At 39.9% G+C, this 23469-nt stretch overlaps 1 protein-coding gene across 1 annotated transcript in view; it reads left to right on the top strand.

Annotated features, from left to right (window-relative positions):
* Positions 1 to 23469, top strand: part of CREBL2 (cAMP responsive element binding protein like 2) — a 29530-nt gene that overhangs the window by 1864 nt on the left and 4197 nt on the right. Inside the window, exons 2-3 of the mRNA XM_068970706.1 lie at positions 20150 to 20347; positions 21752 to 21896. Of these exons, the coding sequence (XP_068826807.1) occupies positions 20150 to 20347; positions 21752 to 21896 (343 nt within the window). The remainder of the gene's footprint in view (positions 1 to 20149; positions 20348 to 21751; positions 21897 to 23469) is intronic.

Here is a 23469-nt window from a genome sequence, read left to right as displayed (position 1 = left end):
CATAGGTAAGCAAAATGAATTCAGTTCTCATTCTTTACTAGTTCATTGCTTTTGTGACAGTGTTTAGAAACCAGCAGTTTCTGTCTTCTTTAATGATTTTGGAAAAGGAAATCCATTTCAGATGTCTGTGGATGGATATTGCTTCTGTGAATGCACTGCTTTCACTTTGAATACATGTCGAAGCTATGGATGAGTAATATTTAAATGCCATGTGCTGCAAGATTGGACTACTCTTTGAGGAGTCAGGCGGTATGAAACGGCCTTTTTAAAAGGCTCCCAGTCCTGCCTTTCCCTGTGCTCTAACTGTTACAGTCCTGCAAAGTTGTATTGTTCTCCCAGTATATCCATACAGGCTCACACACACAACACATTTTCCCTCCCATTATGCATGGGTGATGGAGTCTCAGGTTCTGAAGGAAGTTGTATGGGGAAGCCGAGGGTTGGGGCTTGGAAGTGTGGTTGTGCCGGTGAGAGCATAAAAGATGACAAACCGACTAACAGAAAGGCCAGGGCAGCAGGATGAGGACAGAAAGGGCAGGATCAGCAGTCAGAGAGAAGCAGTGTTTGAATGAACAGGCCAGGAAATAGAATGACGCTGTGACGACCTCTCTTTATAAAGATTCTGTATTCTGAGTTGTTTTCATCAGTGGTGATGAGTGAGTTTGCAAGAGCACTCCATGTTCTGCTGTCTGGTTTCCTGGAGTCAGAGGAGGACAGATTGGAATGGCGGGTGCAGCTTTGCCTCCCAAGCGTCTAGCAATGTGCCTGGTACATTACATCATAGAGTACTGGTTCACAAAGACTAAGCTGAATTGGAACAGAGAGGCATTAAGGAGACTGCTCGAGGTGTAGCTGGGATTTATTAATATTCATCAGTGTGCTCTGCTGAGCCACAGTATAGAGACTACAGCAAACGGGAAAAAGAAAGCAAGAGAAAGAGTAGGTATCTAAGACTGGGGGCTTGGGGAAGCAGTGAGTAGCAGATCTCAAATTCTGATTGAGCAGATCTCTGCTTAACCTAGTTGGGAAGGGAAAAAAAAAATCTTGGCTGAGTTAACCTTTTTGAGCTTCTCTTTTATCTGTTAAATGGTCAGTGCCTTCTTCCCAGGCTTTGTTGAGGATCAGAGGTGATGCATATGAAGCATCAAGTACAGAGTAAACACATACTAAGTAAGTAAGTAAGTAAAGTCACTCAGTCGTGTCCGACTCTTTGTGACCCCGTGGACTGCAGCCCACCAGGCTCCTCAGTCCGTGGGATTCTCCAGGCAAGAATACTGGAGTGGGTTGCCATTTCCTTCTCCAGGGGATCTTCCCAACCCAGGGATCGAACCCGAGTCTCCCACATTGGAGGCAGACGCTTTAACCTCTGAGCCACCAGGGAAGCCCTTACTAGGTACCCAGAAATGTTATCATTGTTATATTACCTGGCAGTGATGTCCTTGGTCTTTTGCACAGTACAGCAGGCGCCCGAGACGCTCACTGTAGTCACTAGGTGTGTGCTTTTTCATGCTATTTGGAGCTGTGTTTCTCCCATACTACCCTCCTTTCTTAGCAATGCCCCCAAATGGGACAGGGACAATGGAATGGAACGTGAAATGGCCCTTACCTGTCAGATTGTGTGCGAATGGTTGTCTCTTGAGCCCACCTATGTGTCCACCACTGGAGAAAAGTGTTTCTTTTTATGAAAGCCTCTTCTTCCTAAGCTGCTGCATTCAATTAAAGAAAATTGAAAGGAGTCATTTTCAGGGGCTTTGATCATAGAGAGTTCTTATTTCCAATTTTATATTTGACTTTCACATTTATCAAATGAATGAGTGACTTGAAATACCCTGGATCAGCTGTGTTCCTGCCACAGACAAAGCTGGTAAAAGATGACATTTCTGTATAGCCTAGCTATAATATATAATGCCCTATATGATGTTTAGGGCATCAGTTTCCACTTGAGGGACTGGTGAGAGAGTCCCTCTCTCGCCTTAGTATGCTGATATGAGCTGCTGTTCTCCTGCATACTTCCTTTCCACCTGAGCTCCACACAATTATCTTAAAATGCCTTATACCTTCCTTACCCCTTAGGTCTTTGTTCCATTCAGTTGTTCTGAGTAGTGCTGGTTCTCACAAAAATTTTTACTTGGCCGAAAAATCTTTTTTACATTCCCAGAACTCAGTTGGTAAGGAATCTGCCTGCAATGCAGGAAACCCAGTTTCGATCCCTGGGTCAGCAAGGTACTCTAGAGAAGGAAATGGCAACCTGCTGCAGTATTCTTGCCGGGAAAATCCCGTGGACAGAGGAGACTGGTAGGCTGCAGTCCATGGGGTCACAAGAGTCAGATACGACTTAGTGAATAAACCAAACCAGAGCTGTCCTTTGGCCCCTAAGGTCCCTCTTCTTGGCCCCTTAGCCATCTTTTGCTACAGCTGGAACTACCCTTCTTGGGCAGTGACAGAGCTCAGACACTTTCTACCTTTTCTGTCCTCCTGCTCCATCCATGCTTTCAACAAGACCAAGGCAGAAGAGCCAGCTCCTTTGCCAAACTAGACAGTTCGTTAACATTTTAAATGTGCCCCCTTTTCCTGTCTAGGTCCCGTGTACATTGGGGTACCTCTACAGATATCAGCTGAAATTGAAGTTTAAATAACCTTATTCAGAATGTTTTGTGCTTTAAGATTTTCAAAAAAGTTTGTTCATTTATTCATTACTCCATTCCTCATCAAACATTTGTTGGACACCTAATATGTACGAGACATTGTGCTAGACAGTAGAGATACAGAGATGAGTAAGAGTTTATAATTATTCTCAGGAGTTGATGTTTCAGTGGCCTAGATAAACATAACAGAAAAATAACTACTGCGTGGTGAGGTGAGAAATGAGGGCAGTGACAGCAAAGTGCTTTGGGGGCACCAAGAATGATGCCTATCTGGGTGTGTCAGACATGGGTTCACACAGTAGGCATGAATCTGTCAAGAAGAATAGAAGTGCCCCAGAAAATGGGAAAGAGGGCATATCCTATACTAAAGCATATTTCACTGGAAAATAAGTATTTTGGTACAAGCTGGAGCAGGAGTTGGGAGATTTTCTGTAAAGGTCCAGATAGTAAATACCTGTGGGCTATGTGATCGCTGTTGTAATTACTCAACTCTGCCATTGAGACATGAAAGCAGCCATAGGCGGAACATAATGAATGTGTGTGGCGGTGTTCTGATAAAACTTTATTTCCCAGAACAGGCAGTTGCTGACTTTAGCTGGCCAGCTGGGCTGAAGTTTGCTGATCCCTGAGCGGAGCATAAGGCACAAGTAGAGATGTGGGCAGAGACAAGGATGGAAAGATAACCAGGAGCCCGATCAGGATTTGCTTGGCAAGTTAAGCTAAGAAATTTGGGAAATCTGATTTCCACCACTTTCAAGCTATTATGATTTTGGACAGATGATTATTTTTTAAATTGAAGTATAGTTGATTTACAATAGTGCACTAGTTTCAGGTATACAGCAAAGTGATTCAGCTATATATATTTTTTTCAGAGTATTTTCCATTATAGGTTATTACAAGATATTGCATATGGTTCCCTGTGCTATACAGTAAATCCTTGTTGCTTATCTATTTTAATCCACCTGCAATGCAGGAGACCCTGTTTCCATTACTAGGTCAGGAAGATCTGCTGGAGAAGGGATAGGCTACCCACTCCAGTATTCCTGGGCTTCCCTGGTGGCTCAGATGGTAAAGAATCAGATGGCCTGCAATGTGGGAGACCTGAGTTTGATCCCTGGGTGGGGAAGATCCTCTGGAGGAGGGCATGGCAACCCACTCTAGTATTCTTGCCTGGAGAATCCCCATGGACAGAGGAGCCTGGTGGGCTACAGTCCATGGGGTCACAAAGAGCTGGACATGACTGAGCAGCTAAGCACAGTGTGTGTCTGTTAATTCCATAGTCCTAATTTATCCCTACCCACCTCCCTTTTCCCTTTGGTAATCATAAGTTTTGTTTTCTGTCAGTGAGTCTGTGTTATTTTTTTTTTTTTTGTATATAGGCTAATTGGTCTTATTTTTTAGATTCTACATTAAGTAATATCATATAATACTTGTCTTTCTCTGACTTACTTCACTAAGTATAATATTCTCTAGGTCCATCCATGTTGCTGCAAATGGCAATATTTCTTTCTTTCTTATAACTGAGTAATATTCCATTATATATACATACTATACATATACATAACACACACATATATTCCATTATATATACATACACACACACACACACACACACACACACACACACACACACACACTATATCTTCTTAAACCAATAGTCTGTTGAGGGGCACTTGAGTTATTTCCATGTCTTGGTTATGGACTTTCATAGTGCTGCTATGATCATTGGGATGCATGTATCTTTTTGAGTTAGAGTTTTCCTCTTTTCTGAATATATACCCAGGAATGGGGTTGCCAGATCATATAGTAGCTCTACTTTTGTTTTTTTAAGGAACTGCCATACTATTTTCCATAGTAACTGTAGCAATTTACCTTCCCACCAACAGTGTGAGAGGTTCCCTTTTTTCCTACGCCCTCTCCAGTATTTATTACTTGTAGACATTTTGATGATAGCCATTCTGCCAGGTGTTGAGGTAAACGCCTCCTTGTGGTTTTGATTTGCATTTCTCTAACAATTAGCAATGTTGACCCTCTTTTCGTGTGCCTGTTGGCTATGTGTCCTTTAGGTCTTCAGCCCATTTATTGTTTACCTTTTGATACTGAGTTACATGAACTGTTTGTATATTTTGGATAGTAACCCCTTGTCATTTACATTGTTAACAAGTATTTTCTCCCATTCTGAAGGTTGTCTTTTTTTTTTTTTTTTTTTGGTTTCCTTTGCTGTGCAAAAGCTCTAAAGTTTGATTAGTGCCATTTGTTTATTTTTGCTGTTCTTTTGGGAGACTTTTGCCTTGGGAGACTGATCAATGAAAATATGGCTATGATTTATGTTGAACAGGTTATCAGAACTGAATTTCTTTACCTTTAAGATAGATGTGTTAACCTTATTGAGTTAGTGTAAGAATTAAATGTACACGTATTAGAAAAAAAAAAACATGGTTCATAAGGGGTTCAAAATAAATGCTTGTTCTGTGTGACTCCTCTTCACCAGCTTGGTTACACTGCTTACTAGAAAGACTTGAGCTGAAGACGATGCTAGAGACTGTTAGAATATAGGTGTATGCAGCATGCATAAAATCCTTGAAGGATGAAGAAGGTGCACAGAGAGAGCTAAAAAGACAGAACCCTGGCCGACTCTAAAATGATCCGAAGAGGTGGAGGAATAGGATTCAACAAAATAAACTGAAAAGAAGCGGTTGGTGATATAGGAGATCCACACACACAAAAAAGGGTTATTATTCCATCTAAAGCAAGTAGGGAAAAAGTATCCACTGAATTTCAAAAACAGGAGGTGGCTTTTGAACCTAGCAAGAGAAGCTTCAACAGAGTTGTGGCGCCGAAGCTGAAATGTAGTGGTTGAGGAAAAGTGGGTGGGAAGGAGGCAAAGAGAGTTGAATGCAGTGTGCAGGCCGACTCAGACACACTGTAGGTTCACGTACAGACTACTGCAGTGAAGCGAATACCACGATAAAGCAAGCCTCATGGATTTTTTGGTTTCCCAATGAGAATAAAGGTTATGTCTACACTAGATGGTAGTCTGTTAAGTATACAATAGCATGATCTCTTAAAAAAAAAAAAAAAAAAGTACATCATTGCTCAAAAATGCTAACCATCATCTGACAATGCCGAGTTGCCATAAACCTTCAATTTGAAAAAGAAAAAACCAAAAACTGGAGTAAAGTGAAGCACAATGAAATGAGATATGCCTGCAGACCACTGTTACTGAGTCAGTCTATAATAGTTTCGGGGATTGCTAAAATATATGTATAATCGTATTACATTTAGCTTCAAACAGTTAACAGCAAGGGGAGGGGAGGATTAAGGGTTAGGCTAGGAGAGGCAGGGGTGAACACTCAGTCACAAATGCCTGCTTTATCTTGTTACTCCTTCGTTGACTAGAAAACCTGGCAGAGGTTAGCAGCAGGAAGATGGGATTAGACTTTCTCTCTTTCTGAAGAGCTGGTAAATAAAAGAGAAAAAGCCTGAACAACAGCTGTGAAGGAAGTTTAAGGAGCCTTAACCCCAAATGAAAGTGTAGCTGCTTGTTTTTTTTCTTTAAAGTGGTAAAGCACAGTGGCTGGCCACAGTCATATCTGTCTTATTTTTCTTTAATCGATGGCAGATAAGGTTTCACTTTATGTTTTCAAAAGAAAAGTGAAACAGGCTTTCCTGCTGTTTTCCTTCTTAGCTGGGGCTGATGATACCACTTCAGGTAAATACAGTAGTTCTTATACACTTAACAGCTTGGTACTTTTATGAGTTGCCTTAAGAATTAGAGCATGAGGATGGAAATAAGTGAAAGAGGGGTGGTAAAATAATAAGAGTTATTGATTGGTTTTTCAGATTTTATATCCCTTATGAAAGAGGTTTGGTTTTCTTTTTTCTCTTTTTTTAAAAAATTTTTACAACTTTTATAAGCTGGCGGTAGTGGTGGTCATAGTAATACCAACTTAAATTAAATTGCAAAATATTGTTAATTTTTCTTTGCATTTATTCATTCAGTCATAAGTCTTTGAATACATGTCTGGCTCCGGGCCAGATGCAGTGGGGACTGGAGAAGAAATAGAGAGCACAGCTTCTCTGCCCAAGGTGCTCACATCGCTTGAAGGCTACAGAACTTAAATCTGTGAGGCCACTATAACATACAACTCAGTGTGATATCGACTGTATGTTCCAGAAATATGGAGAAGAAAAGTAACGTATGGACAGAGGTGATTGTCAGCAAGAGCTTTGCAGAAAGAGGGCCAGGGCTGACTATAACCAAAGAAAGCTTAGTATTTGCTGGTTTGGATGGTGGGGTGGGAGTGGGCGGTGTGAAGAGGGAACATTTCGAGAATTGGTGAGGACAAGTAGGAATGCAGGGGGCAGGGTGAGGTCCCTAGGGACACTGACATGACTTGCTGGGGTAAATGAAAGAGAAAAATGGCTTGGTGAGTGGGAGCCTGGGTGTAGTATGCTGAAGAATGGCCTCTAGAAAGATATATCCATGTGCTAACCCCTGGAACCTGTGGATATCACCTTATATGGATAAAGAGGGAATACTACATGGCCCCAAATGTGATTTAGTTAAGGATTTGAGAGGATGAGTTTACCTTGGATTCTCTGAGTGAGCTGTAAATCCAGTGATAATTGTCCTCCTAAGAGTGAGGCCAGGGGAGATTTGAGAGACAAATGAGGAGGCAATGTGACCGCAGAGGCAGTGATTGGACCAATGTGGCCACAGATGAAGGAATGCTCACGGCCAGCAGCGGCTCCTGCAAGCGGCAAAGGATGACTTCTCCCCAGGGCCTCTAGAGGGAGTGCAGTCCTGCCAGGAACAGAGAGAGTACATGTCTGTTGTTTTCAGCCACCAAGTTTGTGGTAATTGTTATAGCAGCCACAGGAAACTGGATTTGGTGACCTAGTAAGCAGAGCTGAGCCAGAGGTCTTCTCTTGAGCTGCAAAGAGACACAGCCTCAGTTCAGTTCAGTCGCTCAGTCGTGTCAGACTCTTTGTGACCCCATGAACAGCAGCACGCCAGGCCTTCCTGCCTATCACCAACTGCCGGAGTCCACCTAAACCCATGTCCATTGAGTCGGTGATGCTATCTAACCATCTCATCCTCTGTCGTCCCCTTCTCCTCCTGCCTTCAATCTTTTCCAACATCAGGGTCTTTTCAGATGAGTCACCTCTTCGCATCAGGTGGCCAAAATATTGGAGTTTCAGCTTCAACATCAGTCCTTCCAATGAACACCCAGGACTGATCTCCTTTAGCATGGACTGGTTGGATCTCCTTGCAGTCCAGGGGACTCTCAAGAGTCTTCTCCAACACCACAGTTCAAAAGCATCAACTCTTTGGCACTTAGCTTTCTTTATAGTCCAACTCTCACATCCATACATGACTACTGGAAAACCATAGCCTTGACTAGACGGACCTTTGTTGACAAAGTAATGTCTCTGCTTTTGAATATGCTGTCTAGGTTGGTCATAACTTTCCTTCCAAGGAGTAAGCGTCTTTTAATTTCATGGCTGCAGTCACCATCTACAGTGATTTTGGAGCCCCCCAAAATAAAGTCTGACACTGTTTCTACTGTTTCTCATCTATTCGTGATGAAGTGATGGGACGGGATGCCATGATCTTAGTTTTTCTGAATGTTAAGCTTTAAGCCAACTTTTTCACTCTCCTCTTTCACTTTCATCAAGAGGCTCTTTAGTTCCTCTTCAGTTTCTGCCATAAGGGTGGTGTCATCTGCATATCTGAGGTTATTGATATTTCTCCCGGCAATCTTGATTCCAGCTTGTGCTTCATCCAGCCCAGCGCTTCTCATGATGTACTCTGCATATAAGTTAAATAAGCAGGGTGACAATATACAGCCTTGATGTACTCCTTTTCCTATTTGGAACCAGTCTATTGTTCCATGTCCAGTTATAACTGTTACTTCCTGACCTGCATACAGGTTTCTCAAGAGGCAGGTCAAGTGGTCTGGTATTCCCATCTCTTTCAGAATTTTCCACAGTTTATTGTGATCCACACAGTCAAAGGCTTTGGCATAGTCAATAAAGCAGAAATAGATGTTTTTCTGGAACTCTCTTGCTTTTTCCATGATCCAGGGGATGTTGGCAATTTGATCTCTGGTTCCTCTGCCTTTTCTAAAACCAGCTTGAACATCAGGAAGTTCACAGTTCACGTATTGCTGAAGCCTGGCTTGGAGAATTTTGAGCGTTACTTTACTACTGTGTGAGATGAATGCAGTTGTGCGATAGTTTGAGCATTCTTTGGCATTGCCTTTCTTTGGGATTGGAATGAAAACTGACCTTTTCCAGTCCTGTGGCCACTGCTGAGTTTTCCACATTTGCTGACATATGAGTGCAGCACTTTCACAGCATCCTCTTTTAGGATTTGAAATAGCTCAACTTGAATTCCATCACCTCCATTAGCTTTGTTTGTAGTGATACTTCCTAAGGCCCACTTGACTTCACTTCCAGGATGTCTGGCTCTAGGTGAGTGATCACACCATCGTGATTATCTGGGTTTTGAAGATCTAGGGGCCCTTAAAGTTTATTCATTCTGTAATGATTAGGTATTAGTTTTTCACAATAAAGAAAAACACACTAAAGTTATTTTAATAAGCGGGAAAGAAAAGTTAATTTGGAAGTTCTTTGTAAGCTAGATCAACCGAGGACGTTCAGGACAGACATGGAGACATGGGAGAGAGACCTGCCAGGAACCTGTGGGAATAGTCTGTAAGTAGGACAGTGATGTAGGAGGAATAGAAAAGAACTAAACCAAGGACTTTGTAAAGGAGTGAATTGGCATGACTTCAGTGAGTGGGCATGGAGAGTTGAGGGAAATTTCAAAGAAGCATGAAGTGAAAACATTTGTTAGTTAACCTCCTCACCACTGCCCCCATCAAGTGACTAGTGAGTTGGATTAAATGAATCCAGTCATTAAATGAGTGACTATTTAGCATTAATATAGCAGTACATATAAAGCATCTGTCAGTTGTATAGTCTCTTCAGGGAATTATGTGTTCAGGTTAGTGAGTCCTACCTGGGAATCCAGAAGGGAAATAGTCATGCTCGATGATAGTCATCTTGTGACAAGCTGCTATGATGCTAATCAGGGGACTTGGGTTCTAGGCTCTGCTCTGATGTTGAAAATCTTTGAACTAAAATTAGGTCATCCATGCAATGGAGCAAGATAGAAAGCCCAGAAATAAACCCATGCACCTATGGGTACCTTATATTTGACAAAGGAGGCAAGAATATACAATGGGGCAAAGACAACCTCTTCAATAAATGGTGCTGGGAAAACTAGAGAGCTACATGTAAAAGAATGAAATTAGAACACTTCCTAATACAATACACAAAGATAAACTCAAAATGGATTAAAGACCTAAATGTAAGACCAGAAACTATAAAACTCTTAGAAGAAAACATAGGCAGAACACTAGATGACATAAATCAAAGCAAGATCCTCTATGACCCACCTCCTAGAGTAATGGAAATAAAAAGTGAACAAGTAGGACCTGATTAAACTTAAAAAGTTTTTGCACAGCAAAGGAAACTATAGGCAAGGTGAAAAGACAACCCTCAGAATGGGAGATAATAATAGCAAATGAAACAACTGACAAAGGATTAATTTCCAAAATATACAAGCAGCTCTTACAACTCAATACCAGAAAAACAAACAGCCCAGTCAAAAAGTGGGAAAAAGACCTAGACAGACATTTCTCCAAAGAAGACATACAGATGGCTAACAAACACATGAAAAGATGCTCAGTATTGTTCATTATTAGAAAAATGGAAATCAAAACCACAATGAAATATTACCTCACACCAGTCAGAATGACCATCGTCGAAAAGTCTACAAACAGTAAATGCTGGAGAGGGTGTGGAGAAAAGGGAACGCTCTTGCATGGGAATGTAAATTGATACAGCCACTATGAAAGACTGTATGCTGCTGCTGCTGCTGCTCCTGCTAAGTCGCTTCAGTCGTGTCTGACTCTGTGCGACCCCATAGACAGCAGCCCACCAGGCTCCCCCGTCCCTGGGATTCTCCAGGCAAGAACACTGGAGTGGGTTGCCATTTCCTTCTCCAATGCATGAAAGTGAAAAGTGAAAGTGAAGTCGCTCAGTCGTGTCTGACTCTTAGCGACTCCATGGACTGCAGCCCACCAGCCTCCTCTGTCCATGGGATTTTCCAGGCAAGAGTACTGGAGTGGGTTGCCATTGCCTTCTCCGGAAAGACAGTATGGAGATTCCTTAAAAAACTAGGAATAAAACCACCATATGACCCAGCAATCCCACTCCTAGGCATATACCCTGAGGAAACCAAAATTGAAAAAGACACATGTATCCCATTGTTCACTGAAGCACTGTTTACGATAGCTAGAAATGGAAGCAACCTAGATGTCCATCAGCAGGTGAATGGATAAAGAAGTTGTGGTACATATACACAGTGGAAGATTTCTCAGCCATAAAAGGGAACACCTTTGAGTCAGTTCTAATGAGGTGACTGAACCTAGAACCTATTATACAGAGTGAAGTGAGTCAAAGAAAGTTAAATATCATATTCTAACGCATATATATGGAATAGAAAAGTGGTACTGAAGAATTTACTTACAGGGCAGCAGTGGACAGACAGACATAGAGAATAGACTTATGGACATGGGGAGAGGGGAGGAGAGGGTGAGATGTGTGGAAAGAGTAACATGGAAGCTTACAATACCATATGTAAAACAGATAGCCAACGGGAATTTGCTGTTTGGCTAAGAAACTCAAACAGGGGCTCTATGTCAGCCTCGAGGGGTGGGATGGGGAGGGAGATGGGAGGGAGGTTCAAAAGGGAGAGGATATATGTGTACCTATGGCTGATCAGGTTGAGGTTGCCAGAAAACAACAAAGTTCTGTAAAGCAATTATCATTCAACAAAAAATAAAAAAAATTAGGTCATCCATGAAATAAAGAGATCACGGTGCGTGTTGTGTGTGTGCCTGCGTGCCCTCGCACATGCACGCATGCACGCGCATCCCCGTACCAGCAGCACCTCTGTCTATTCTGAAATGCTGCCCTTTATAATGTTATTACATGTCTGCTGCATTCCACGAGTCAAAATACATTAAAGGTAAGGACCCTATTGTCTTGTATTAACATTTCTAGGGTTTAACAGTGTTTGGGGCAGAATGAGTGCTCAATAAATGGTTATTGAATAATAAAGAAATGAATTTCCCCCTCCTTACTGAAAAAGGTGAGGATGACAGTCTTCCCCTCCAGGGGTGAGAAATAATGTGAGCTGCCAGGTGGAGGGTTGGGGTTAGGGCTTGTCGGCAGAGAGAATGAGTGCTGTCTCCCTGCACACCCTGAGCTGGCTCTGAATTTGTCTCTGTTGTTTGTTCTGAAAACACTGAAAGTAAAATGATACAAAAATCTTTGGAATAGGACTTCCTCTGGACACTGGAGTCTTCCTCTTTTGAAGAAGCCCCTGAAGAACTTGCACCTAAATCACGCCTCCTCTTTCCACGGAAATTAAACCCACTGACTGGAGAGCCGGTGGCATCAGGCCCTCCCTCTTGCCTAAATGCAGTAGTTTTATCTTATTTTTCAGCCTTTTTAAACTCATAAATTAGGAGCTTTATGCTCAAACCCTCCATCCCCGTCATGTTTTTTTCCTCCTCATCTGCTCGTGTCTCTGTGGCACCTTCCTTTTTCCTTTGCTGCTATTTTCTGTTCTCTAAGATTCATGTCATTTTAAAAAATAGCCTGTACTATAAAATTCATCCTTTACAAGTATACAATTTTGTGATTTTTTTTTTTAGTGTATTCAGAGTTTGCAGCAATCACCACTGTCTATTGATAACTCTAGAACATTTTCATCACCCCCAAAGAATCCCTTATAAATAAACTGAGGTATATCCATATAATGGAGTGTTACTCATTATTTAGTGATTAAAAAGAAACACATTATTAAGCTCCAAAAAAGTGTGAAGGAACTTAAATGCATATTGCTAAGTGAAAGAAGCCAGTTTGAATAAGGTTACATACTACATACTATATGACTGCACTACAGGACATTCTGGAAAAGGCAAAACTTTAGATAATAACAAAGGTCAGTGCTTGCCAAGGTTTCAGGGCAGGGAGGGAGGAATAGGTAGAGTGCAGGAGATTTTTCAGGCAGTGGAAATATTCTGTATGATACTGCAATGGCAGATACATGACGTGATGCATTTGTCAGAACCCACAGAATTATACAACTCAGAGAGTGAACTCTTAAGTAAACTATGGACTTTACTTATTAATACATACTAACATGAGGCTCATCAGTTGTAACAAATGCACCATGCTAATGCAGGATGTTAATAGAGGAAACTGTGTGGGCAGAGAGAGAGAGAATATATAGGAACTCTCTGTCCTTTGCTGACTTTTCTTGTAAACCTAAAACAGATCTTAAAAACAATCTATTCATTTAAAAAACAAACAAAAAGCCCTTTAGCAGTCACTCCCTATTCTCTCCCTCCCCTTCTCAGCCTTAAGCAACCACTGACCCATTGCCTGTTCTAGACAGTCTATATAAATGGAATCATACACCCTTTTGTATTTCCACTTCTTTCTCTTGGCATGTTTTCAAGGTTCAGTCATGTTTTACCGTGTATCAGTACTTCATTCCCTTGTATGGCTGAACAATGTTCCACTGTTTGGATCCACTACATTTTGTTACCCATTCATCAACCTTTGCACATTTGGTTGGTTTCCATTTTTTACCCTCATGAATAATGGTGCCCTGAGCATCTGTGTACAATTTCTTATGTGGATGTATGTTTTCATTTCTTTTGGAGATATAACAAGACATAGAATTGCTGAGTCATATGGTAATTCTGTGTTTAATATTTTGGAGGAACTGGCAAACTGTTTTCCAAAGTGGCCACCATTTTACATTCGCATTAACCATGTAGGAAAGTTCCATTTCTCCACATCTATACCAATACTTGTTCTTGGCTATCTTTTTGATTACGCAGTGGCAGCAGCTATCCTAGTGGGTTTAAAGAGGTATCTCATGATTTTGATTCACATTTCCCTAATGACATTAAGCATTTTTTCATATGTTTATTGGCATATATCTTTGGAGAACTGTCTGTTCAAATATTTTGCCCACATTCTAATTGGGCTTCCCTTGTAGCTCAGCTGGTAAAGAATCTGCCCGCAGTGCCGGAGACCTGGGTTCGATCCCTGGGTTGGGACGATCTCCTGGAGAAGGGAAAGGCTACCCACTCCAGTATTCTGGCCTGGAGAATTCCATGGACTGTATAGTCCATGGGGTCGCAAAGAGTTGGACACGACTGAGTGACTTTCACTTCACTTCACTAATTGGATTATTTATCTTTTTATTGTTGAGTGTGAGTGTTATATTCCGGGTATGTCTCTTATATGTGATTTACAGTTCTTTCCCATTGATCTGTATGTCTGTCCTTGTGCCAATACCACACTATCTTGATTCCTATTGTTTTCTAATAAGTTTCGAAATCAGAAAGTGGGAGTCCTCTGCCTTTGTTCTTTTAAAAGATTGCTTTGGCTATTTTGGGTCCATTGTGTTTCCGTATGAAGTTTAGGATTATCTTGTCAATTTATGCAAAAAGTCAGCTGGAATTTTGATAGAAATTGTGTTGAATCTGTAGCTCAGTTTGGGGAGTACTCATTTTAATGGTATTAAGTCTACCAATCCATTAACATGGAATGTCTTTTTATTATATCTTATTTAATTTCTTACAATGATTTTTGTGGTTTTCAGTATATAAGTCTTGCAGTTCTTTAATTAAATTTATTCCTAAATATTTTATTATTTTTGATACTATTCTAAATGGGATATTTCCATAATTTCACTTGCAGCTTGTTCATTGTGTATAGAAACACAACTGATATTTTATATTGATCTTGTATCTTGCAACCTTGTTCAACTCATGAGTTCTAATAGTTTTTTTGCAGATTCCTTAGAATTTTCTGTATATAAGATCATATCATCCTCAAATAGAAATAATTGTATTTTCCTTTATAATCTGAATGCCTTCTTTCTTTTTCTTGATTGCTGTGGCTAGAACCTCCAATACAATGTTGAATAGAAGTGACTGGAGAGGACAGAATCCTTGTTTTGTTTCTGATCTTTGGAGAAAGAATTCAGTCTTTCACCTTTACATGATGTTGGCTGTGGGTGTTTGTTTCATAGATGCCCTTTACTAGGTTGAAGTTCCCTTCTATTCTAGTTTTTTGAAGGTTTGTTTTTTTAAATAATACAAGGGTGTTGTATTTGTCAAGTGCTTTTACTGAGTCTGTTGAGATGAACATGTAATTTTTGTCTTTTCTCCTATTGATATGGTATATTACACTAATTCATTTTTAGTTGTTAAACCAACCTTTATTCCTGGAATAAATCACCCAGTTATGGGATATAATCCTCTTTATATGCTGTTAGATTTGGTTTGCTAGTATTTTATTGAAGATTCTTCCATCTATATTCTTAAGACATGTTGGTCTGTAGTTTTCTTATATCTTGGTTTTTGGTATCATGCTAATTTTGGCTCATTGGATGAACTTGGTATGTTCTTTCCTCTTGTTTTTTTGGAAGGGTTTGTAAAGAATTAGTGTTAATTCTTTAAATGCTTGGTAATTTACCAATGAAGTCACCTGGTCCTGGACTTTTCCTTATGGGAAATTTTTTGATTACTCTTTCAGTCTATTTGTCATAAGTCTTTTAAGATTTTTTATTCTTTCTTGAGTCACTCTTGCTACATTGTATCTTTCTAGAAATTTGTCCATTTCAACTAGGTTATCTGGTTTTTTGGCATACAATTTTTCATAGTCTTCTCTTGTAATCATTTTTACTTTGGTAAAGGTAATAGTGATATCTTTTCTTTCAGTTTTGAGTTTAGGGTTTTGAACATTTTCTCTTGTTAGATCAGTCTAGCTAAAGGTTTGTCAATTTTGTTAGTCTTTGTGAAGCACCAACTTTTGGTTTTATTGATTTTTTTCTATTGTTTTTTCATTCTCTGTTATATTTATATCTACTCTGATATTTATTATTTCTTTCCATCAGCTTGTTTTCAGTTTAATTTGCTCTTCTTTTTGCTAGTTTCTTAGGGTAAAAAGTTAGGTTATTGACTTTAAATCTTTCTTAATTTAGGTGTTTGTAGCTACTTCTGAGCACTGCTTTAGCTGTATCTTATAAGTTTTGGTATGTTGTATTTTCCTGTTCATTCATCTCAAAGTATTTTTCTGATTTCCCTTGCGATCTCTTCTATGACTCATTGGTTACTTAGGAATGTCTTCTGTGGTTTTTTAAAATTTTTATTTATTTTTTAATATATTTTTTTGGCTGCGTGGCATGTGGGATGTTAGTTCCCTGACCAGGAATCAGACCCTCACGCCCTGCATTGTAAGTGTGAAGTCTTAACCACTGGATCGCCAGGGAAGTCTGTCTTTTGTGTTTTATCTGTCATATTTATTAAACATTTATTGTGAACTCATTGTGAAACCCTAAGTGGTAAAGAATGCGCAGTGGTAAAGAATCTGCCTGGCAATGCAGGCAACACAAGAGATGTGGGTTCAGTCTCTGAGCCAGGAAGATCCCCTGGAGAAGGGAATGGCAACCCACTCCAGTATTCTTGCCTGGAAAATTCCATGGACAGAGGAGCCTGGCGGGCTGCAGTCTGTGAGGTTGCAAAGAGTCAGACATGACTGAGCACATGCAACATGCAACTGAAATCTAACATCCCTAATATCCTGCCTTTGTGAAGTAAGTTTGCTGTGCAGAGCAAGAAAAAGCATTGGCCAGTTAGGCTGCTTTTTTTAATGCTGGGTGTTAGGGACACAGGCCTTGTGAGTGTTTCCCCTAGGACCTTCTGTCCTGAGCTAACAAATGTGTCTTGGGGAGGAAAAGGAGGTAAAGTAGATGGTGGATAAAGTACACTGTTTTAAAAACAGCTGTTTAAACTTTTATGTGGCCCTATGTTAGTACAAGTAAAATTAGAACAGAAAAAAAAGTTAAATTGGGGAGTTATTTTAATAGTTTTCTTTGGAGTTGGTGTTGTGCACAAAAATTAGTACTTTTATTTAGCCACATTAATGCGCTTCCTCAGAGAACGAGAGTATGTGGTTGCCTTTGAGTTTATGAAAATTTTAAGAAACACTGATGAGAATAACTTTTGTTTCAGACATATTTAAGGAATTCGTGGGGTTGATTTCAGTTTCAGTTCCTGGTTCCTTATTTCTAATTAACTTCCCTTATCCATCCCCAAGGTTTACGGCTTATGAAATAATGTAAAGTTCAGTTGTTAAGGCAACTATTATACTAACCTGCATTTGTATGATAATGATCCCCTCCTTTTTAAAACAAAGTGCTTTCATACATTATTTTACTTAAGATTTACAATAATCCTGTGATGTGCTTGACTCTCTTGAAAACTGGTACACTAATCAGATTTTAGCTGGCACCAAGAGCCAAAATTTCAGTTTATTACTGAGGAAAAATTAAGCTAGAGAAGTGGTGGTTATGTGGTCTTAAATGTAATTTTACAGATGATGTAAAGTGCAGGAACCCTGGGTTTATTTACTGTGCCTTTCTAATTAAAAAAAAAAGGAAATAGTTGCAGTTTAAATATTTTACTTCTGTGAAAACTAAACAAAGGGTTATACCTTTTGTTTGATTTTTATGACTATACTAAGTTTGTGTAAAAAAAAAAATCAGTAAAGTTTGTGCAGTACACTATGTCCTTCTGACTTCTCAAAGGTGCCATTCCTGAATTCCATTCCTGAATTAATTAATTAAAAACAGCAATATATGAAGGTACTGGTTTGTAATGGTGTGTGATCAATGACTCATTTTATTACATAAAGAATAGATGTGATAACCATTTATTTAACTAAGGACATGGGTTTAGGCTGTAAATATATTGCTTTTTGGGAGAAGGCAATGGTGACCCACTCCAGTACTCTTGTCCGGAAAATCCCATGGATGGAGGAGCCTGTTAGGCTAGTCCATGGGGTCGCTAAGAGTCGGACATTACTGAGTGACTTCACTTTCGCTTTTCACTTTCATGCATTGGAGAAGGAAATGGCAACCCACTCCAGTGTTCTTGCCTGGAGAATCCCAGGGATGGGGGAGCCTGATGGGCTGCCATCTATGGGGTCACACAGAGTCAGACACAACTGAAGCGACTTAGCAGCATATTGCTATTTAAAAACTATCAATAGCAGATATACTTTGTTTTAATGAAGGGTGATTTCAAAATACTTTATTAAAATTGTACAGTTGATAAGCATAATTTAAAATTTAGCCCATAGTAATACTTGGATCAACTAGTTACCCTGCAATTGCTAATTGTATACTTGACCCTGAAGGAAAGTTCCCAGGCATGTATATTATTATACTGAAATTTAAAAAACGTGATGATGCAGAATAGAAAAGCATTAAAAGAGCAGTTTTTGAAAAGTTCAAACTAATTTGGGAGTAGTACTGAAGCAGTTAGCTTTTAAGATGGTGGTAGGAAGGAAAGATTTTTTTTTCCAAGAGCCTCAGAGTATTCAGTCTCATTTCAGAGCCACTCTATAAAATGCTGGATGCAATGGTTAGCTGTCATATTATGACAGGATTTGGTAAATGTAGCTGATTCACATATGAAGTTTGGTTTTCCTGACCTAACCATGATACCAAGCAATGATCTGATCTTTGCAAGGTACTGAGCATTGTTGGTGTATAGTATTAATGGTGATTTCAAGCATAAAAACAAATCAGAGTTTTAATATCCAAATGAAGATTGATCCTTTAAGTTTTGTTACTTAGTTAAGACTTTTACATGTAGTTCAATGGTTTGCCAGTGTTTGAGTTTTTCATCTTCTCTTTTAAAATTGCCTTTAAAGCATCTGCCTGCAATGCGGGAGACCTGGGTTTGATCCCTGGATTGGGAAGATCCCCTGGAGAAGGAAATGGCAACCCACCCCAGTATTCTTGCCTGGAGAATCCCATGGATGGAGGAGCCTGCTGGGCTACAGTTCATGGGGTCGCAAAGAGTTAAGACACGACTGAGTGGCTTAACTCTTTAACTTTTAATGCTTCAGTAATATTCCTTTCAGTATACTGAAGTTGTGACATTTTTATTCTCTGAGGGTAATCTTCAGAAAGAACTAGACATCATTTGGAACCTCATTGGATAAACAAAGTGAACAATCAGATTGCTTGGGAATTTAAAGAATAATGTATTACTTGAAAGTAATATGGTGCATTGTGTTGTGGCCTATAAGAAACTGGCTCCAAAAGCAGCTTTCAAGAAAGCTTATTCATTGGAATAAATGGACACCTTTCAAAGTGACTCCTTTAAAGGAAATTCATTTGATGTATAAGTTCAGGTTCATGTATTTTAAAATTCATTACCTTTATCTCATAGTTATATCTTGTGTAATAACTTGGGGAAACTCCAAAGCTAAACAATGAAGAAGATTAGATTACTTTGCCAGTCACCAAAAAACCATGCCTGTGCAGGTAACCAAATAGCAGGGGTATTGAGAGGCTGTCTGTGACACCAGTGGGAGCAGGCAGAATCTCCTGAGACAGTCCCAGGGTTATAATTATAGACTTCTAATGGCAGGAGAGAAGTATCCTGAAAATGTCAGGGTCTTCCTGTGTGTTCCTTTGGGCTCAACAAATTTGAAGAGGGAATTGAGAGCCAAATTGCTTAGGATACATACTTATTTATATATACACCCAATTTTAAATAGAAATTTTATATTTTTCTAACTCTAAATACTGAAAATAATTAATTAAAAATACAGATGAGAAAGAAGCTTTTTCTAGTCACAGTCGGAGACGTCCTCACTGACCTTTGGTTAAGATCCTTTCTTCTGTGTATTGTTTTGTAAGGTTGAGATCATACTGAACTTACAATTTTCAATACTGATTTTTGTTTACTTTCTTAATAAAAATAAGTTGTGAACAAAATATTTAATGGCAGTTTTTTGTTATCCAGCTGCTTATGGTTCATAAAGTGTAGTATGTATGTGTGCTCAGTTGCTTAGTTGTGTCCGACTCTTTGCAGCCCCATGGACTACAGCCTGCCAGGCTCCCCTGTCCATGGGAATTCTGCAGGCAAGAATACCGAAGTGGGTTGCCATGACCTCCTCCAGGGGATCTTCCCAACCCAGAGATCGAACCCACATCTCACACACTGCTGGCAGATTCTTTACTGTCTGTGCCACCAGAGAAGCCCAAAGTTTACTACAAAGCTATGTAAAGTTTATTATGAAAAAAAGTTTAGAAGAAATAATGAGCACGTACACTGTTTCTTCCCTATTCTTGGTGTGAAAAGTATCAGAAAAAAATATGAAGCAAAGAATCACAAGGCATTTGATGGGATTGTGCTTTCTTAGTTCTGTGGGGTCTATTTATTTATTTGTAAATGTTTTCCTTGCTAATATGCAGCCACAGTCACTTTCCTAGACTCAGAACTAAGAAAAAAAATGACTATTTCTTTCTCTTGCTGAAGGTGGTTGGAGGTAAAGTGAAGAAGCCCGGCAAACGTGGTCGAAAGCCAGCCAAAATTGACTTGAAGGCAAAACTCGAGAGGAGCCGGCAGAGTGCAAGAGAATGCCGGGCCAGGAAAAAACTGCGGTATCAGTATTTGGAAGAATTGGTATCCAGCCGGGAAAGAGCCATTTGTGCTCTTAGAGAGGAACTGGAAATGGTAAGAAAGCCTGTCAGTAAATGTATGAAACAATCAACCTAAATTATATTAAAACCTGAAGATACAAGTTTTCAGCTATCCAGTTGATGAGCATGAGAGAGAATATTTATTAGCTAGAACATAGGGAAATACTCAGTTTTTATATGTTCCTGGTACGAGTGGAAAGTGACTATTTCACTAAGGGACTATTTATGATACGAAACAAAAAGGAGAATAACCCAAATGCTCAACAGTCAGGATTGGTTAAATAAATTATACTGCATTCATATATTGGACTACTTTGCAGCCCATGAAAATCACAGTGCACATATGTGTGTACTGATATGGAAAGACACAGTATATTGCTAAGTGAAAAAAGCAGTATAACAATATGTAACAGTATGCATTGTACGATACTATTAGGCCTGCTTTTATTCATTCATTCAGATTTCAAGAGAATAGAAACCTCGATAGTACTGTAAGCTCAGGGGAGGAGGTGATAGGTTGGAAAAGAGAGAGATAATACTAACATGATCATTAACATGGGGACAGGCTGCCCCAGCTTTTTAGAAGGTCAAGTTGGGGCATGGAGAGATTCCAGATGCACACTATTCAGGAGACTTTTTTTTAATATGCTGAATATAACTTATAAATTATTTTTTACCTCCTGCAGTGTAAGCCACTGGAGGACATAATCTTTGGATTGATTGATCTTTTATACCCCCAAAGTCTATAGTATACACTTTGGTAGAAAGTACATGTTTAGTGAATATTTATGAACTAGAGAAAGGAAATTACAAATTTACTTACTTTAGGAGTGGAAATAATAATGTGACAGTCAGCACAAAGAGATGAATTTTGATGCGTGGCACTCTACTGCTGCTGCTGCTGCTAAGTCACTTCAGTTGTGTCCGACTCTGTGTGACCCCATAGACGGCAGCCCACCAGGCTCCCCCGTCCCTGGGATTCTCCAGGCAAGAACACTGGAGTGGGTTGTCATTTCCTTCTCCAATGCATGAAAGTGAAAAGTGAAAGTGAAGTTGCTCAGTCCTGTCCGACTCTTAGCAGCCCCGTGGACTGCAGCCTACCAGGCTCCCCCATCGCTGGGATTCTCCAGGCAAGAGTACTGGAGTGGGGTGCTATTGCCTTCTCTGGTGGCACTCCACAGGGAGGTGGTATTTTAGCCAGAGGGGCCTTTTACATCTGAGCAGTACTCCAGCACATCACAGGGAGATTCAGTGGTCGTTTTTCACCCTCCTTTCTGAAGATAGCAGGCCTCATCCATGTCCTAGGTCACGAATAGGAATGCAGTAGCAGGTGGGGTTCCCAGCAGCCAGTTTTGACCTCTAGTTATGGGAGTTGTTCTGTCTAGGATTTTCTACCTGACTAGTAGAATTTTACTCAATTATATTTTACATATTTCAGTACAAGCAGTGGTGCATGGCAATGGACCAAGGTAAAATCCCTTCTGAAATAAAGGCCCTACTCACTGGAGAAGAGCAGAGCAAATCTCAGCAGAACTCAAGCAGGCACATGAAAGCTGGGAAGACAGACGCTAACAGCAACTCCTGTGAGTACGGTACACGGGAGAGTTTATCTTCAGAGGAGTGACTCAAAGTAGGCTTTCTGTTGACCACTTCCCTTGCTGTGTGTTTTCAAATAAAATAAAATAGCGATGTCATTTGTAATACACTGGTAACCAAGTGAAATGGCATTATATTCTAAATATTGAAATGTGTTATACATGGGGTCTATAAAGAGCAGCTGATAAATTCATGGCAATTTAAAAAAGTAGAGTTAGTCGATAAATGAGACTGTACCATTCTAGTGAAAAGTGAAAGTGAAGTCACTCAGTCATGCCCAACTCTTTGCGAGCTCCTCCAATCCTCCAAGCTCCTCCGTCCATTTTCAAGGCAAGAAGTACTGAAGTGGGTTGTCATTTCCTTCTCCAAGGAGTCTTCCCAACCCAGGGATCGAACCCAGGTCTCTCACATTGTAGACAGACGCTTTACCGTCTGAGCCACCAAGGAAGTCTAGTTGTCATTATTATTATTGGCCTCACTGCACAGCTTGTGGGATCATAGTTCCCCAATCAGAGGTTGAACCCAGGCCCACAGCAGTGAAAATGCCAAGTTTGAACCCCTGGACCACCAGGGAATCCGCTAGTTATTGTTCATAGTAACAATTCCTTTTATTTTGATTTTGATTTACAAAGTACATTCACTTATATTTATCTTATTTCCTCCAATCACTGTGTTAAGTATAACTGTACTTATTATTTTATAGATAAAGAAATAGTATAGGAGCTTGGTAAGGTGCCCAGGGTCACACAGCTATAGTGGTAGAATCTGTCCTCACCTAGCTCAGGCTCTTATCTTTTCAGTAGCCTATCACCATAAGGATTTTTTTTTAGTTAGTTAGGGAGAAATTCACATAACATAAAATTAATCATTAAGTAACAGTTGAGAGGCATTTGGGATTTTCACAGTGTTGTACAGCAACCACCTCTGTCTATTTAGAAAACATTGTATCGCCCCAAAAGAAAACTCTGAACTCATTAGTGGTTACTCGCTATCACCCTCCCTCCAGGCCCTGGTAACTATGAATCTGCCTTCTGTCTCTGTGGATTTACCTGTTCTAGGATATTCTATATAAATGGACTCATACAGTGTGTGACTTTTTTGTGTCTGGCTTCTTCAATGACCTAGCATAATGTCTTCAAGGTTCATCCACTCTGTAGCATGTATCAGTATCTCATTCCATTTTATGACTGCATAATATTCTCTTACACATGTATACCACAGTTTATTTATCCATTTATCCATTGATAGATATTTGTTTCTACCTTTGGCTGTTGCAAACAGTGATACTATAAACATGCATGTATAAGTATACATTTGAGTGCCTGTTTTCAATTGTTTTGGGTGTATACCAGAAGCGGAACTGCCGGGTCATATGGTAATTCTGTATTTTTTAGAAGAACTACAAATTATTTCCCACAGCAGCTGAAATGTTTTACATCACCACCACAGTGTATGAAGTTTCCCAGTTCTCTGCAGCTTGTCAACACTTTTTATTTTCCATTTTTGAAAAATGTAACCTTCCTGGTGAAGTGGCATCTGATTGTGGTTTTGATTTCCATT

Source organism: Capricornis sumatraensis, chromosome 4, assembly GCF_032405125.1.
Source record: "Capricornis sumatraensis isolate serow.1 chromosome 4, serow.2, whole genome shotgun sequence".
NCBI classification, from domain to species: Eukaryota; Metazoa; Chordata; class Mammalia; order Artiodactyla; family Bovidae; genus Capricornis; species Capricornis sumatraensis.
The sequence above is the reverse complement of the archived record's forward strand: the minus strand, read 5'-3'. Positions and strand labels throughout refer to the sequence as shown.